A 19,145-nucleotide genomic window follows, 5' to 3' on the forward strand; every position below is an offset into this window, starting at 1 on the left:
ATAAGCCATAGCAGGATTTCTATGCATTTGTGAAATATAAGCCGTTCCCCAAAAATAAGCCATACCCCGAAAATAAGCCATAGTGACGTGGTACCTCCCATTAAAACAGCCTGGAGAGGCGTGGCTATGCAGCGTACCGATACGACGTGGTTAACATAAGACATCCCCTGAAAATAAGCCATACTGTGTTTTGTTGAGTGAAAAAAAATATAAGACGGTGTCTTATTTTAGGAGAAACACGGTACGGTACTGTACAGCATTCCATATCTCAGCCTGAAGGGTCTCCTCGGAGCTGTCCAGGATTCTGATCTGACAATCAAGGACCCTGGTCAGCTCCTTGTGCGCCTTACAGGCTGAACTACAGTTGTTCTCAGCAAAAGACCATCCAGAAGCTGCCCCTATCTGATGGCTCTGCCTCCTGGAAGAGCTGTCTGCAACCCTTAAAGGACCTGTAGCTGATTCTGGAGTCACATACTCCTCCTGTGACTTTGAAGCAGGAGACAGTATAAGGCAGTCATCCCCAGACCAGGAAGGTATAGTAGAGGAGGTGTTGAGGCCTTCCCTCTTTGGAGTGGGATGACCTGTGAGTTGTCCAAATCTGAGTCTACCTTGGGGCAACAGCAAAACCAGATGCAAGGCTGTTGATAATAGAGAATTGTTGTGTTTTATAATGATAGAGAACATTACAAGGTCGTTGCATGCGCGCGCACACACACACACACACACGCACCTACCTCCACACCTGGAGCTACTGAATAAAACTGAAAGTGAAGTACATCTATGCTAATCCAACACTCAAGAGACAAAATATTTTTGTTGTTGGAAAAATGGAATACAAATATTAAATCAAATCAAAATCTGGGGAGCAGGGTGAGCATACACACAGGTCACTAGGGTGAGGTGGGTCACATTTCCATCTAAGTTTAGTTATGTCTAAATGTATTTTTCTATAGTTACCCAGTGCGGCATAGTGGTTAACGTGCCAAACTAAGACTTAAATCGGATTTTTTTTTATTTAAATCGGCCCTGAGCCTTACTGACTAGTGATTTAAATCGTGATTTAAATCAGTTTGATTTAAATCAAATCCACCCTGTCCTGGGATGTCCCAATCGTCCTTAGGACGCCCCCTTTTTCATGGGCTTGGAGGGTGTTGAGTTATCCAACCCCAGAGCAGTCTGAGGGAAATCCTGCCTAGAGAAGGGTTTTTTTAAAAAATAATAATAATAATAACGTTTAATTATGTTTTTTATATATGTTGGAAGCTGCCCAGAGTAAAATTATCGTTATGGAATGGAATATCCCTATTTTCATTGAAGACTATGATGAGGACAACAACAACAGCAATCACAGGGGGGTCGTGGGCAAGTGCGGCTGGTGACGTCACGACCGACCCCCCTCCCTTCCTTCCCTCCCTCCTTCCCTTTTCTCACCTGCCTGCGCTTGGAATTATCTTTCGGGGGCATATCTGCGGCTCTCCTGCCTCTGCGTCAATGGCCGGCGGTGGTCGCCCGACTCTCTTTCTTTACTATTTCAAATCCTCCTCTCTTTCTTTTTACGCCCGGCTTTCGTCGGCCAGCTGCCGGAAGTTGATCTCGGCATCCATGGCAACCAAACGGAAGCGGGTCCCATCGCCGCCGCCGCCGCCGCCGCTCTTTCCAACCACAGAGATTGACGAGAAGTCGCGCCCGCCTGAGATTGGCCGCGTCCACCGTCCGTCTCCCTCCGTCCCCGAGTTGGAAGCGCCCTCTGCGTCGTGGCTGCGGAGCGAAGAGCCAATGGGCGGAGAAGGACTCCTGAGGAGGGCGGGGTCCAGCCTGACGGAGAGCCAGCGCTGCCTCATCACGGCAACCCCGCCCCTCTGATGAATATGCAGATATGGTGGGCGGGGCGCGTGACGAGGCTGCCGAGGAGCCTCCAGGGACCGGAGCGGCGCTTCACCCCCCCCGCACCCGAGTTCGCGCGTGCGCACTGAGAGGGCGGAGTCACCGCGGCCGGCTGTGGAGGGTTTTTCTGAGGCGGCGGCGGCGCGTCTCCTTCTTCTCGTTCCTCGCCAGGAGCATCTCTGAGGGGATGAGGCAGGCGGCGGCGGCGGCAGTGGCGGAGGGCGAGTCCCAGCGACACTGAGGCGGCGGTGGCCGGGCTTCCTCCTCCTCTCCCTCCTCCTCCTCCTCCTCGTCGTCCTCTTCCAGCTCCCGGTTCTCGCCCGCCCTCCGCCCGCTCGGCCTTCCCGGCCCGGCTCCCTCTCCCGCCGGCACCATGATGGAGGAGATCGACCGCTTCCAAGTGCCCGCCGTGAGAGCCGAGATGCAGCCGCTGGTGAGTCCCCTCAGGAGCCCTCGCCGTTAAGAATAATTGGGGGGGGGGAGGATAAGTCGCCTCTTTCCAACCCCCCCCCCCGGCATCTCCTCTTTGAGGGGGGGGGGACATGACCACACACACCTGCTGCTCTTTCTCTCCTCCATTATTATTATTATTATTATTATTATTATTATTATTCCTACACCCCCGCACGACTCAGGGCGGTTCAATATGAGCAATATTGGAGTGGTAGTGGGGGGAAATAGGGTGCGCCCCCGAAGCCCCCTCCCCCCCGCCCCGTGGCAGGAAGGGGCGCCGCCGGCTTCTCACTCCCCCACACACACACCTTTAAGGGGTCACGCACGGGGTTGCGCGGCCGCACCTCTGCGGCAGGCTCGGCCCCGGCCTTGGCGGGGGGGGGGGTGGATGGATGGAGGGGAGACGCCCTTCCAGGCCTCGGAGGTGCCTCCTTCGCAAAGGACACGGCTGGGGGAGGGAGGAGAAAGTGATCGGGGAAAATGTGCGGGAGGGGAGAAGATCGTTTAGGGGGGGGCTGTTTCTCCAGCCGCCCGCAGCAGCAGCACCCCCCAATAGTCACGAAGTATATTCTTCCTCTTACTGTCTTGAGCTCCCACCCACCCACACCTCGCACCTTTGGGTGGAGAAACATCCTTTCCCCGTTGTTTTTACTTGACCAGGATTTGAACTGTGTCCCCTCCTCTCCTCCTGCTCCCCCCCACCCCCGCCCTTCAAAAGGAAGTTTTGAGAAGCTAGCTGACACCCCTCTGCGTTTTTGATGGTAGGGTGATTGACCTGCTTTTGCTCCCACCAAACAGCCGGCCTCCGCAAAAAAAATAAAAAATGCACAGGTGAGAAGTATGGCATAAGGTGAGCTGTAGTGCCAAGGGTCTCTGGAGAAGCTTTCTTCAGGAGTGTGGGGGTTTGGGGGGGGCGTTTTACGGTTTTCGGTGAGACTGTTATGAAGCATTGCTTAGAGATCTCTCTCCAGATATGAGGCGGTGGATGTTAGGATCCCAATGGAGCCCTGAGAGCCCTTAAGCACAAGGTCAGGGTCAAGGCAATTTTATTTTTAAAAGATCAACAGAGGCAGAAATCCAAAACTGATATTTTCCTCAGGGTTCAAAGGAAATCTTGTCCTTGAGCAGTGGTGAGACTGGCCTCACTTTAAGGCACATTGCTGTGCTGGCATAAGGAGGAACAACATCTCCTGCCTGTGCTAAGGTTTCTCAAACCCTTCAGTAGAAGGAAAGGGCGGCGGGAAGCCCCTTTTGCTGTCAACTACTCTTTCTGTTGCAGGGAAGCTGCTTACCCTCCGTTTGCTCAGCTGTTTCTTCTCTGCAGCTCTGCTTACCCTCCCTTTTCCTGAAGGATCCCCCACCTTAGCTTGTTCTCTTGGCATGATGATATCGTGCTCTAGGGATCTGCTTGCTCCAGGCCCCTTTCATCAAGAGGCTTATGGAAGCCTCTCTTGCTACTGGCAGGCACGAAGGGACCGGAACATGACTGGATGTTTTGGGTCCATGTCTGGCTGGCTTGATGACGTAATCCTTTTGTAAGCATGTAGGGGAGAGGGATAAATATTGCATGTTGGTAGCATCTACTGGCAGCAAGAGAAAGAACAGATTTATTACCATTTGACTGTACCTTCATGCTGAAATCTGTGTTTAGAATCTTGGCATGCTGAGAATCACTACTAGTCATTTTTGCCTTGCTGCATGACCAGAGCTGGACTAAGAGGAAAAGGTTCGCGTTTCAAAGCCTGGGTTCCTTGCGAGATGTGATGGGTTAAATTAGAAGCGTATGGCTGTGTGGTAGGTTGCTGTCCCTCGAAATGGTTCTGAAAGAGGCTTAGGCAAACAGTTTTCTGAGATGCTGCCTCCCGCCCAAAGATTCCATATGTAGAGCAACTTCTGTGCACCTCCAATCAGGGGTTGACTCCCTTATTGTGTGGGTGATAAAATGTCACCACCATGTCATGTAGTTCATTTTACAGAAGGTGAAAATTGGTTTCTTTGCATTCCCTCTCCTTTCTCACTGACTGCTCCGTATAGTGATTACCAGTCTTGTTGCTTGAAACACACACGTACGTTTCTGATTCTTACCGATTTGTATGTGCTTCTTAAACCCAAGCCATTCACATTGTTTACATTGTATTTTAAATTACTACAAGGCCGTGTGCTGCAGCTTCTGGGCACCTGCAGTACTTCCAACCATTTTGTTCCATCCTCTACACTCACTTTTTCTTTCTGCATGTACATACATCATTAGTGAGAGATTCTATCCCATTTTCCAATCAAGGGCTCTTTGTCATCTCTCAGATAGTTTGTAAGAAAAAGAGAGAAGCTAATGACCTATTGGGTTTGGATTTCCTATCTTGTAGTTTAAAACACAGCTCATAATAGTCATTTGAATATTAGGGAATCGGAGGGAGTGTCTCCTGCTTTCCCATCAGTAATCATTAGTCTGAACATGTGTCTTCATTGGCAAGCCTTCTGTGCTCCTGTTTGGATGTAACTTTCTTCCCCTTTTCTGTTATACAGCACTGTGTTGTTTTCCTCTGCAATGTTAAATGCTAAATGGAGATTTGACTTCTTTTGGCCTGCATTAGTCTTGTGAAGTTTTTCTAGTAGTTTTAATTATTTGTTTATTTACTGACCAGCCTTTAATTGTAGAGGAATCCTTAAATTGGTTATTTTGGCAGGCTCGTGCTTTGCTCAGATGTTTTAACTTCCCACTCAGTACCTGGTATCACCTTAACAGGTAAAGGTGGTCTGTAATGTCTTGACAGTTTGCTTTAAGTATTTTAAGCATCAGGGTATGTTTCACTCTCTGATCTTGAAGACTCATGATTGTGAACTGAGTGGTGCAATAACAGTTCAGCAAAATGTCCCATTAACTGGAGACGTACAAATTGAGCCCCCTGAAGCATTGTGTCTAAGCTGTATTTCCCCCTTCTCAGTTAACCATATGCAGTTCCTCATCCTTGCAAAAATCTACTTGTTCATGAAAATACTGGCAAAAGTGTTGCTTAAACATGAATTTTAGTTTGAGATTGCATTATGAAAATGTTATGGCTTGAATTATTCAGTTGGCATTCTTTGCGGGGGAAACCAGCTTACTGGTTCCACATCAGAGGCCTTGCTATACATTGCACCACTTTGAGAGGTATGGTTGGTTGGTTGGTTGGCACATGGGATGAATATTTTTTATACTCTAGTATCCAGGTTATGCAACTCTTTCCTTAGAGAAATGTGTCTGGCTCCCTCCGTTCTAAGCAGGAGTGGGAAACCCTTTTCAGCTTGAGAGCCACATTCCCTACTGGTCAGTGTTCTGGGGGCCACATGGGGGTGGTAGGCAGTGACAGGGGCAAAGTGGGAAGAGCAGCACAAGTAAATTTTACCTTGGGGCAGTAAGCTGGTTTCTTTCTATACTCCTTTTTTATTCCAGTCATTAATGAGGTTTAAAGGCACATTCCAGCCAGGCAAAAATACCCAAGGATTGTGTGAAGCAGGGATGTTGAGAGGGGGCATTGTCTGGAGAGTGTCTCAGGGAGCAGACAGAAAGGACTGGATGGCCTCATTCAGCTGCCAGTCCTGTGGTTTCCCACTTCCACTTTTCAGCTTCAGGCATGCTGCTAAAATCTTTTTTTTTTTTTTTAATTTTTGTTCATGTTTTAATGTGCTTTGATGTTTTTATCTTCCTGCTTTAAAACTTGTGTTGACCCGCTCTTGTTTTATCATTATATTTTAAAAAATCTGATTGTAATTACTTTTCATGTTTTTGTAAGGTTCTTTGAATTTATTTATAAAGAAAAGTGGAGTAGACATATTTGGCTGAATTCAGCTAACCTGTTAGTGCAAGCCGATGCAAGGACTCGTGCTAGCACAATAGGGTTTCACCCCCTCTCCACCCCCATGCCTCCTGCAAAACTGCTCTGGAAGGTCAGAACATTGTACAGCAGGAGGAGAGGGGAGATGGTTCTGATAGAATTTCTCTAATGGTGATGAAACAATCTCTCTAGTGCTTGGTTGAATTCTACACTTTAACGCTAAAAAAAGGGAGAGAATAAAGTGGCAATGGAGATGTCAAAGAATATAAGGTGTTGTGCAGCCCATAGAAGCACTGGTACCTGCCTTGGAATCCTTGTTGGGGTTTGTTTGATTTTGCTTCTGTAGCAAATATAACTACCATATTTTGAATTTTTGCTGCTACAAGAATATAAAACTTCTTAAAAGAAACTATGCCGTGATTTTTGCGGAGGGCCCATTCCATAGCTGCAAAATTCACAAACTATTCAGCGAATCATGTTATATATTCCATCTACTGTCTGCCCTTGTGGTCAGTTTCTCTTGATATTCCGTGAACTTTGTTTTACATTTTCACTCTGGCTATTGGAAAATGGCTTTTCAGCCCCTGGATAAGAACTTCTAATGTGTATAACCTCTTGTCTTGCATGCTTTCATCTGCAGTCCTTGGAAATTTGGAGTACAGGCAGAAATGAATTTTAGATATTTGTGCAAATAGCAGATAAAACTGAATCTCTTAGTTGTGGCTCATAAAGCATGAGATATAATCACTGTTGCCTGTCTTAGCTTTCCTTAATGTCTTCATGTCAATAAATACATCTTCTCATCCATACAGCATTTTGTGTGCATAAAAGTGTGAGTGTGCATATTTTCTCTTATAGCATACAGGACTTTAAGGAAAAAAAGAACAACCTCCAGAACTTACCAGTTTTGTAAGCAGGAGCTGGCAGAAGTTGTGGTCCCCAAGGACTGGGGGTGTCCTGAGGGAAGAATGCAGGTTGGTAGAGGCTGCTCTTGATTTTTCTATGAGTCTGCCTTCTCATATAGGGGACCTATAGAAGGGAAGGTAATGTAGGCCTATTCTGCTTGCAACTCATCTTTATGCCCCTTTGGTTTAACAGCATCAGGTTTGCTCTTTTGTTGGGAGCACGCTCCATAGTGCTTGCTTGTTTTCGTAACAAGCCTTAATTGCTTGTCCTCTTCTCTGGTCCCATCCATGCAGAACACTTCAGCATCTTTGCTCTTCTCTCTCTCTTCCCCCAGAAGATTGAGGGGAAAGATCACCTCTTAATCAAGGCACAAGTGCTCTTGCAAGTGAAGTGGCAGGTGGTGGCAATCCTGTGCACACTTGGAAAGGAAGACTAATTGCATTCAGTGGGACTCCTGTGCAAGCATGCAAAGAGTTAGGCTGCTGGTGTGTGATTTTCCCATCTGTGTTGCTTCCACTGTGTTTTCTGCATATTTAAGCTTGGACGTAAATGGTGTGGGCCAGTACCTCTAACTGTTGTAGTAAGCAAAGTCCACTAGAGGTATTCAGAACTGTGTAAAAGTGTAACTCTTGAGAAGAGGCTGTTTGCACATGAATATATGTGCCTAAATTTCAGCCTTATTGGAAAACCAAGAAAAGGCTGCCAAGTGCTAATCTGTTCTTTTTGCTTTAGATGTAGAAACTTTAGCATGCTGCAGTTAAACACTCAGATTCAGTTAGTCAAAGGAGATGGAAGAGTGTTCGTTACACATGACATTATCTCCTGTCGTCATATTTGTTCAGAAAACATTTTGATACAACTAGATAATATTGTATACTTTTTTTAGATTCCACATAAGTATTAGACTTAACTGTTCTGCATTTTTAAATTAACTAAATTAGAATCTATGAACAGTATGCCAATTAATTATTTGGGAATCTGTCTTGTCTTGATCTAAATAAGTATTCATTGATTATGATCCATTGTAAAGCAATTCCTTTTTAAAGGTTGGTATATGGAATAGGGTAAATCTAACATGGGATTTACTCATATCAGCAGTAAAAATTAATATAAATCATGAATACATTATTAGTTTTTTGTTCACGTCCACTGTTTTAGCAGTATCAGATAGCTTCATTCAGTAGACAAAAAATGATTTATCAGGACAGAGGAGAAAGCCAGGAGTTGGTATTTTAATGCTTCAAAGGGAGGAAGAGCTAGATTATAGGTTCAAGTGGTTTCTTACCTTTTGTATTGTTCCAGGGCTGATTTATAGGATGGCTTAATATACAGTATTTATTACATTTATTACCTTTTCTAAAAAGCTCAAGGTGTACAAGAATAACCGTGTAGCTTAATATAAAATAAATAAAATCAGGTACTGAATGATTGCTTACAGAATTGCTTTACTCAAAGATGCAAAACCGTAATCAGTACATGTTTTACCAATAGATGTAGATCTGCTTCCATGCATCCAAGTGTGGTATATACAGTAGCTGTCAATGTTGAAGAAACACTCAGTTGCTTGGCTGCCATGGGTACCTTTAAAATTCAGTCTCTTCTTTTCTCTCCCTGTATAGCAATTTGGTGAACATGGGGGAATTCTCTACCACAGTTTGTGAAAGGGGGTCACTTACAGCTGATCATGTTTGGAACTGTTTAGTTTTCCATATCTCAATAGCATCTGATCCTTGCTTCCCTACTCCATGAAATCCATGTTTAATCCTCCTTGTGTTTTTCCTGATAAGTGCTTATTTCTGGAGTTCAGAAAGTTGCCATTGGAGAAGTAGACTGCAACACTTTTGAACTCCAGGATTTCTGCCTGAGGTTTCTTAAATGCAAATTCACCTTAGTTTGGGCTGGGCTGTGCAGCTTGATAATGCAATTACAGATGTGTGAACTGAGAGCTGAGTGAACTTCTATAGTTGTGCTTAAAAACTCACCTGAAACATTTCTGGCCTAAACTCTCCAGCAACCTGACAGTTAAGCTAATTGATTCCCTATCTGTAAATAGCTGTGGTATCACATGATACCTTATTCCATCTAGTAACCTGGTTGGACAGTTACTGGAAGAATAGAAGACCTGGTTGGACAATTACTTTGAAGAATTGAAGACTTGACTTCTTCAGTAGAAGAAGAAGAAGAAGAGTTTGGATTTGATATCCCGCTTTTCACTACCCGAAGGAGTCTCAAAGCGGCTAACATTCTCCTTTCCCTTCCTCCCCCACAACAAACACTCTGTGAGGTGAGTGGGGCTGAGAGACTTCAGAGAAGTGTGACTAGCCCAAGGTCACCCAGCAGCTGCATGTGGAGGAGTGGAGACGCGAACCCGGTTCCCCAGATAATGAGTCTACCGCTCTTAACCACTACACCACACTGGCTCTCTTCTGTAACCTTCTTCTGCAATAAAGCAAGACTTGAAAGACTGCTCCATTTCTGAGCAGGTCCTACCCTTATATTATTTGAGTGAGTAGCTTAAATAACTACTTATGACTCAACCAAGGTTACACATGCAAGTAGTTTGAAGTCCAAGAATAAATAAAAAGATTGTAGCTTTCAGGAGACCCACATGCTCGGGTGAAAAAGCAACACTGCTGGCACAAATCTCCCAGAGTAATTCCATTCAAGATGAGATCACTCCAGGGGCTACTGGAACATAGAATACTCCTCCTAGATATGCAGTAGGCATCATTTGTTGCATATTCTTCTAGCTTTCCTTTTTTTTTTTTTGCCTTGCCTCATGCTGAAAAACTAGATTCAGTTTTAGGATGCCATCCATGAACTTGGCTGCTGACAGTGTAGGCGAGTCCATGCAGGGTGTGGGCTCATCTAGTCTGTAGAACGCAGAAGAGCACTGTGCTTCCTCCAAAGATTCTTCTGTGACTCAGCTGGAATCAAATGGGTATCCCAGTTCTATTTGTTGCTTGGAATGAAATACCGGTATCTGTTGAGTTGGGCTCGCTTGGATATAGAGAGCAAGATTCTCTGCAAGACACTATTTTTGAGATCTATAAGGGTGAAGTTACTCCATTGTCATCCCCAGTCCTTGCTAGTGGCGGCTTTACTTCTTACAGCCAAATTGCTAAAATCAGAATTAACTGGGAAAGCCACACCAACTCATGGGTGCATTTCCTTTGCTAGACTGTGTTTATCTGAACACCAATGCATCAATGAGTATTTAACTCAAAAGCTCAGCATATACCTTCTCTGTTTTTTTTGCCCTCTAGGGTCAGCATAGCTACAAAGACTTAAAGCACACGCTTGAGAGTAAAAAGGTGGAATTAATATGACTCCTTGAGCTATACAAAACCTGCTTGGAGGATGCGTTGCCCACTCCTGTCCTAAATCCATATACAGAAGGTTTAGCTGCCAGTGTGCTGCTTTTGTAAAACTAGTTACATGCTCATGCTTGCTTAAATTGGGCTTTGTGTGCTCTTGCTAAGAAGCTGGTTTTTTTATTTATTCCCCAGGTCAGTATAACCTACTCAGATCTGAAGTACTGTATTGTCGGTGACCAGAACAATAGGGCTGCTTGCTGACTGTGCTTTCCCCCTTTTCTGATATTGCTGTAAGCACTAGAAGACCTCCTTTGGTCCTGGCTGCAGTAATATGTTGCCAGCCAATGCTCTTGGCAGTGGACCAGTGCTTCAGGCCTTCATTGGTAGAAGCTTCTTCTATTGAACTAGACTGTAGTGTGCTTTTCCTTGCCTGCATGGGCTGTGATCGTAAGCAGAAATCAACGAAACTTTCCTTCCATGTAGATGTGTCTTGAATGTGAGAACTGAACATCTTAGTATGGTGTGTTTAAACAAATATGTGAGGTTAGTGGGAAGCGAAGCCAATTTTTTGAGTTTGAATGCACACATGCTCTGCTAAGACTGATCTACAGTTGCAAGACTAAGAGGAACCTTCCCCCCAGAGTACTGTGGGATATACTGAAGTAAATAGTCGCGTGTCACATTTTTTAATCCCACCCTTCCTCCAGGTAGCTCAAGGTATCGCACCAGCACATTGCCCTCATTAGAGGGTAGCTTAGACTGAGTCACAGAGACTACCCAAGGCCAACTTCTAAGTGTCATAGTGGTCGTCTGCTTTGAACCCAGCTCTTCTGGATCCTAGACAAACATTCTCTCTGCTACACAACATTGACTCTCTTATTTTGGCTTTCTCCTATTGCAATGAATATTCAGATACTTACTTCTCCAGTAAGCTTGTGTGTTGCTGTTTCTTATTATTACTTGTTTTATCCTCTTGTGTACCATGTATATATTTGCCGCTTTCTCAACTTCAGATGTCAGCATTTAGCTTAGGGTAGCTCATGTCACACACAGCTGTCCCCACAATGCCATCTCCTGTAGTGATTTGTAGTAATTACTGTTGTTGTTGTTGTTGTTGTTGTTGTTGTTGTTGTTGTAATTCATTATCTGCTCTTCACCCTGAGGTCCCAGAGCAGGTTGCAACAATACAACTTTAAAAACAATATTTAAAATTACAAAGAATACAATTTTAAAAAATATGGTGGACCTTTAAAATATGTATATCAGGTTTGGAGTAAAGAGGTACATTGACCTCAGGTTGTCCAGTCTGCACTAAGCAAGCTTCTTGCTAAGAACAGTTTCCTTGTCTTCCTTTCTGGAAAGGAAAACATTTGACATAGCAAGACTCTTATGCCATTTTTTAAAGCACACACTTCAAACTATGTGGCTGACTTGAATAAATGGATTCTAGCCCTCAGGTGGTCAGCGAAGGTAAGGAAGCAAGCTCCTTTTATCTTAGAAAAAGAGTGGTTATTGTTTGTTAGTATTGATTTTGATCGCTGGATATCAGTCACTGGCCAGGAAGCTTGCTTCAGGGACCTTGTGGGAAGATAAAACTAAAACTGATAAAGGAAGAATTGCTGTTGGCAAATGAAACCTGTCAAATCCTAAAATTCAAAACAATGTCTGGCCAGAGGCTAAACTTCTAAGAAAACAAATTATTGTCCCAACACACAGGGTAAAGTTTGAATTGCAAATAAATAGTAGTGTAGAATTTCCTCTTTTATTGACTATCTTGTAAGACTGCATTCAAGAGTCTTGTGCATTGTTGAAAAACAGTGCAGCGGCAAATGTATTCCAAGGCAGAATGCTGTTTACAAGGCAAAGAGACACATCATGCTGGCTGTTCATTCTTAGACTATCCTAAAAGTGCAGGGGTCTCTAAATCCATCATGCATATCAGATGAAAATACTTGGGTGAATTGGTCAACAAAAGAAAATAGAGTACTTGGAAACTCGCTAAGTTGACTGAAGCCTTAAGGAACAAGTCAAATAAAATAGTCCAGAAGGAATGGGAATGTCTGAATAGCTACCTATCAAGTCAAGGTTCAACAGCCAATGTTTGGTTGTGTTTAGAATAAACCCGTAAGTGGGGAAATGTCTCCTTATACCAAGATAAGGAGTATATTGAAACACAGAGAAATGGTACTAGTTATAGGAAATGAATCACCATGAGGTCGACGGAAGTCAAAATCAAAAACCAAAAGTATAATAGAAAGAGATTCAGCCCAGAAGGGTCAGTATTCAGGTAAAGAAATGACATTCTGGGATGACTATTATAGTTACTTTGTATTATACTTAGGTTTTTTACTGTTTGTGTTCTGTTCTGTTCTGTTTCGTTTTGTTTCTTTTTTTTCTTTTTCGTCTTTTTTCTTTGTGTATTTAGTAGAAATGTTTGCATTCTTCGTTTCATTTGTATTTGCATAATCAATAAAAATTAGAAGAAAAAAGATTTACAATTCCTTATACATAATGTTTATGTAAAAATTATGCTGAAAATCTGGTTTTACTATGCTGGCTGTTTAGCCATAAGAATAAAGATTCATTCTTGTACATAGAGTATTCCAAAATAGCTTTTTGTGCCCAAAGTGCTTCACATACATTCTCAGTCATTCTTAATAGTAGCTCTGTAAAAGTAGGTCAGTACTATCCACATGTAAAGTTCAAGGGACAAGGTTAACTGTAGTTTTTCTAAGACCAACTAATAGCTATATGTCGAAACATAATAAAAAAATTCCTTCCAGTAGCACCTTAGAGACCAACTAAGGTGCTACTGGAAGGAATTTTTAAATTTTGTTTCGACTATGGCAGATCAACACAGCTACCTACCTGTAACTAATAGCTTATATGGATCAGGTAATACTTGAACTTCAGACTTGGGTCACATTCCTATCTACTACATTGACAGGTTTTTTGTTTTTTAGCTATTGTACATAAGCTATCAGTTTTGCTTTCACAGATAAAACTAAGAAAATGAGGTGTTCTTACCGCAACAGATTACCTTCTGCTTGTGTCTAAAATAGGAATGTGCAGAATCTCTTTTTTATAAATGTTTTTATTCGTTTTTCCAAATATACACGTAAAACACAAACAAAAAAGACAAACAAAACACACACGATTCTTACTTCACTTTCACTTTTTCCATAAACATCATTGGGTGGGCTTCCCCCTATCTCCCCTTTCTGGTTTTCATTGTCAATCCTCCTTAAGCAGTTTCCACATCCATTAATTTATCACATATTTTCCTTTATATACTAATTAATATCATTTTTACTCTATATTCTGCTAGGAATGTGCAGAATCTCAGCAACTAAATCCATATTCTTTTGAGTAACAAAATGATGTGGCATTGAAATAATAATAATAATAATAATAATAATAATAATAATTCATTTATTTATTTATACCCCGCCCATCTGGCTAGGTTTCCCCAGCCACTCTAGGCAGCTCCCACAGAATATTAAAAGCACAATAAAACATCAAACATTAAAAACTTTCCTAAATAGGCCTTTGGTGCTCATTTGGAAAGGAGTTCTGTGTTTGCAGATTCACACGTTCTTACCTCAGTCAGGACTGTTGGTGACTTGTGGAAGACGGTTGGTAGTCCACCACACCTCAACCCGTGTGATGTATCAGCAGAGTATGCGGAGCCCCAACAGGGTCTCCAGAGATTTCCTGCTCCCAGCAGAACAACTTCTTCCAGAGTCCCCAGTTCAGGGGAAAACTCCTCTCCCACACAGCTCTAAGGAACAATGTCTTTATTGTCTCCAGACACAAGAGCTAAACACTACTCTCTATGCAGTTCTTCTGGTCTCTAAAGATACCTAAGTACAGAGAGATCTGCTCACACTATCCCCAGGCTACCTAATGCTGCTGTGCAAAACCCACAGCCTCTTTTCCTGACACGCACAGATTCATAGTCCGACCCTGACACGCAAGCACAATAGGACTTGGACAGGACAGGAGAAGACAAGACATAAGGAAAGCAATGGTCCTAGAGACTATTATACCCGTCTCTACACATTGGCATATTTTCTGAACCAGTGGGAAGGTGAATGACTCAGCAGGTCATACCCTCGACCTCAGTGGTGTTGCTATGGTAGCCCAGTGCACCGACATCCTTATCGCAGGACATCCAGACCTTGGGGGGGGGGGACTATACTCCTCAAGACCTGAGCCCCCAGCATTGTAATTTAACCCATTGTTCACATTACACCAACAAGGAATTCCATGAAGCTTGTGCTTGTAGAGGTGCGTGCTCAAGGTAACTAAATACCAGTTATCTGTAATGCCCTTTAACTATTTCTTACTCTCAATCCAGATGGATTGTTCTGCCCTTTCAACTTGCAGCCTCTGGGGGAAGGAAATCTAAATTCTGCTACTCCCTTTGCCCTAAGAAGAGATGTGTGGTTGTACTCCTGAATTAAATGACATGTATTATAGGGGTGCCTGGCATGCTCCGGTCCATGGGGTCACGAGGAGTCGGACACGACTAAATGACTAAACAACAACAACAACAACAACAACAACAACAACATTATAGGGATGTGATCTTATTGATAGTGCTAGTTATGGCATCTGTTCTATGTTCTGGATCTGTAGTCCTACAATGGAGGGTTTAAAAAAAAAATCCTGCTACATCCTTACAAGTGTATATGATTTGCCAGCCCACCAAAAGAAGCCACAATTTTTTTTGCCCTGTCACTATGCATGCTATAGCTGCTTAGAGATTGGGCTGGCATGTTAGCTTCCCAGAAGGAAGTGCTGGGGAGATGGCTAAGTTGTCATAATGGCTTGGAAATAGGGTCAGCGCTCTGCGTGTCAGCGTATTGGATGGCGACAGCAGTGCTTTGAAGCAGGTTGCCACATGCATCTGGCTGGAAGAAAGAATCAGAACAGCACAGACGAGAATTCAGTCACTGCAGAGGGGACGAGATACAGAGTGCATTATTAATGACCCCATCCTTTGTTGGAAAGCAGAGGGAGGGGGCAGTCTATTTGCTATAGTCACTATGCTGAATGAGTTATAAGCAGACCTATTAAGCCAAACAACTGAATCACATTTTTTTGAAAGATCTCTGCCAAGGAAGGGATTGGGGAAACAATAACTTCAAAGGAGAAGTTACAGGTGGGTAGCCGTGTTGGTCTGCCATAGTCGAAACAAAATAGGAAATTCTTTCCAGTAGCACCTTAGAGACCAACTGAGTTTGTTCTTGGTATGAGCTTTTGTGTGCATGCACACTTCTTCAGATACACTGAAACAGAAGTCACCAGATCCTTAAATATAGTGAGGGAGTGGGGAGGGGTATTACTCAGAAGGGTGGTGGGAATGGGTGATCAGCTGATAGGTGTGGAAATTCAGAAGTGGCTGAATTCCAACTAATCACCAAACTGAAAACCATGGAGAAACCTGGTTTGAACAAAGACATTGGATTCTTATCTCATTATACATAACAAAGCTATCTTTAGCCATCTCACCCCTTGCCTTTCCCTGCAAGACTAATTGCAGCCTTTGTCAACAGGTTTTCCACACCTATCAGCTGATCACCCATTCCCACCACCCTTCTGAGTAATACCCCTCCCCACTCCCTCACTATATTTAAGGATCTGGTGACTTCTGTTTCAGTGTATCTGAAGAAGTGTGCATGCACACGAAAGCTCATACCAAGAACAAACTCAGTTGGTCTCTAAGGTGCTACTGGAAAGAATTTCCTATTTTGTTTCAAAGGAGAACTTCAGTTTGCATGATTGTGGCGTTTCACTGCATTTAGAAGATGAGGAGGTATAACTCTGGTGTGGCTCTGACCTATCCCAGCATGTCACTTTAGGATAGCTCAGTGTCTCTGGGTCTCGACAGCCATAAGGAAAATCTTCATCCCCTCCAGTGAAGGACCTTGTTGTCTCACAGAGGAGGTGGGCAAATATAACAACTCACCTCCCTGCCTAAACCATCTCCCTTGCTTTGTACTCTAGACCCTGGCCGTTGTCCTGGCTAAATGGCACTCAGGTTGTTGGAAGAATGGAGCCCCTTATTAGTCAGCACTGAAAGCCTTTCTGAAAGGGCCTGTTGGTAGATAAACTAAATCTCAATATATATGCCTATTTCCTGCAGACTTGCCAATCAGAATTGTAGGTTTTGAAGGCATTTGGGGACAAGAGACCTGTCAAATCTAAATCAATATGCCTTTATGTCTTCAGACTCTTGAATCACTGCTCCTACTTGTAGTCCCCAAACCCTGGTTGCCTTGGCTCTCAGTAACAACTCTGTGAAGTGATTGGACAACCATTTCAGTTAGCAGCCTTTCTAGGACACATAACATGGTAAAAGATTTGATTTTTTTTTAAAAAAGGTTACTGCTCAAAAGGGCTGTGCATCTTCTCTCTCTTGATTTTGTTAGAGTAGAACCAAAGGTTACTTTTGTGGGGTACTGCTAACCATTTCTGGTGACAACTATTTTTTTTTTCTATTGACATTTCATTGTTCATTGATAACAGTTCATTGTTGGGAGAGTAACATTACCAGATTGACTATTAGCATATACTTGCAAGAGCTCCTTAAAAAAATTAAAAATTAAACGGCCTGCTTCTTTCCAGTAGCATTCTTTTGAAATGCAAAAATAGCCCCTCTTGAAATGGAAATAATCTCCCTGGATCAATTAACCATGTCTCCTTGTTGAAAAAATAGGCATTGTTTTGGCTTCATAGGTAGGGGGATGAGGAAGAGAACAACTGTGACTCTGGGGTGTGAGGTGTCTCTCTATTATGCAATAAGTAGCTTCTCAAGTACAAAGGCAGCTGTCCAAGTGAAGATGTAGTTCTGCCAGCAAAGCAAGTTGGGATGTGTTTTTTATTTTATTTTTTACTTTGAAGTCTGCATTACCCCATAGACAGCTGGGATGCAGATACACTGCTAAATATGCATGTATTGCTGGATCAGCTGATCCCCTCTAATGATGATGGTAAGCCAGGAGGGAGATTTCGGCATTCAGAGTGCCTGCTGACCCTTCTCTCTGAAATGCCAGAAGATAAGAAAAGGAAAAGGGCAAATTCAATTTGGCTTGCACAGTAGCTTCAAAAGATTCTCTCTCCTCTGTTCAGGAAACTGCTGCTGGTTGCTTAATAGGAAGCAGCCAGTAATTTTCCCTATGTAAACGGTTCTCCTTTTGCAATCCCTTTTCCTCCAGAGAGATTTTTATTAAAAATGCTAGCTTGCATACCTCTTTCGGAATCGTGTCCTGTCAGTAATGTGCATTGACTAAGCTATTCTCTTGGGTTTCCCATTTTGATTGACTATGGAAAGTATTTATTGCAATCCTATATACTAGAAGTGAGCTCATTCTCCCAGTCTGGATCATGGTGTAACCAAAATGACACGCTACCATTGTACAGAAGGGGGGGTGCAGGATTGGGGGAACCCAAGACTTCCAGATGTATAAAACACTATGAGACCAAATCCCAAAATAGTCTGAGTAATGACTGTACATATTTTTGGAACTCATGTTTGCTGAGGTGGAGTGGGGAATGGGAGGGACTATCCAGGAAGAGAAAGTATGGTTGGAGAACCAAAGAGAAACAAAGTACAGTATTTTGTTTCATGTTCCAGCTAAGTCTTTAAAATGCAGTTTCCCAGCCAGGGCCGTCTTACCCATAAGCGCTAGAGGTGTGGGGCACCAGGCTCTTGGGGTGCCAGGCCGAGAGTCCGGGGCCCGAGAGTTGAGTCCGGGGAAGAGCCCACCCAACGGTCAGAGTGCCACAGTGGGCTCTTCTGCTGTGGGCGGCTCTGCGCTGCGAGTTTGGGGGCAACCGAGCCAGCAAGATGCTGATGCGGCCGGCCAGCAAGACGCTGAGGTGCCTGGGACTGGGCATCCGGGGGGGCACCGGGCAGATATTTGCACCCCGGTGCCCTGTTCCCAGCATTCCATTAAACTCTGATCTAACCAAATAGCAATCCAGGGTGAGACTATGCAGGTAAGCCCTGGCTTGAGCGCAGTGTCTGGAAGCCGGGCAAAGGTTTGGTACAAACACCTGCATGCTATCTTGAAGTGCAGCCTTTTGCCTGCTCCCATATAGATATAACTGTATATTGGGGGGGGCTGTTTTTGTTTGTTAATATATTATGTGTTTTTGTGTTTTTGTATTCTAAACTGCCCTGTGATCCTTGGATCAAGTGTGGCACAGAAATTAATTAATTATGTATATAAATAAAATAAATGATTGACATTCACCTTATAGGAAAAATAAATAGTTGGACAGGGCTTTATTGCAGCAAGGGCAAAACTCTGGCTTATCAACAGAATTTTGGCAGATTTTGGTGAAATACCATTTTTCCAGTGGGGAAAAAGATTGTAATTTAATGATTTCTAATCTGTTACCTGAGAGAAATTCCTGCTCAGAGATATTAAACCATATTTCAAGCATCTGGGTGGACTTGTCTAAACAAAAATGTTTTTAACAGGCACCAAAAAGAGTACAGCAAAGGCATCTGCTTGATATCAATAGGCAGGGAGTTCAGGAGTGTAGGTGGTGCCACACTAAATGACCGAGTTTCTTACAAATGCAGAAAGGGTACAACACAACACCTGTAGCAGTGCCAGTTCTGCTGATCAATGTCGTCAAGTGGGCACGTGTAGAGTAAGGTGATCTTGTAGGGAAACTGGTCCCAAGTTTTTAAGGGCTTTATAGACTAACAGTAGCACCTTGAACCTGGCCTGCTAGCAGATCAGCATCCAGTACA

At 43.5% G+C, this 19,145-nt stretch overlaps 2 protein-coding genes across 3 annotated transcripts in view; one reads left to right on the top strand and one right to left on the bottom strand.

Moving 5' to 3' along the window:
- DNAI1 (dynein axonemal intermediate chain 1) overlaps positions 1–1,615 on the bottom strand; it is a 148,408-nt gene extending 146,793 nt beyond the window's left edge. Inside the window, exon 1 of the mRNA XM_033164582.1 lies at positions 1,432–1,615. Within this exon, the coding sequence (XP_033020473.1) occupies positions 1,432–1,464 (33 nt within the window). The 5' untranslated portion in view covers positions 1,465–1,615. The remainder of the gene's footprint in view (positions 1–1,431) is intronic.
- A 548-nt stretch (positions 1,616–2,163) lies between these two features.
- Positions 2,164–19,145, top strand: part of FAM219A (family with sequence similarity 219 member A) — a 57,263-nt gene continuing 40,281 nt past the window's right edge. For both annotated transcript variants that reach the window (XM_033164161.1, XM_033164160.1), the window contains exon 1: positions 2,164–2,317. In XM_033164161.1, coding sequence (XP_033020052.1) covers positions 2,258–2,317 — 60 coding nt within the window. In that variant the 5' untranslated portion in view covers positions 2,164–2,257. The remainder of the gene's footprint in view (positions 2,318–19,145) is intronic.

The sequence above is a fragment of the Lacerta agilis genome, chromosome 11 (assembly GCF_009819535.1).
Source record: "Lacerta agilis isolate rLacAgi1 chromosome 11, rLacAgi1.pri, whole genome shotgun sequence".
NCBI lineage: Eukaryota > Metazoa > Chordata > Lepidosauria > Squamata > Lacertidae > Lacerta > Lacerta agilis.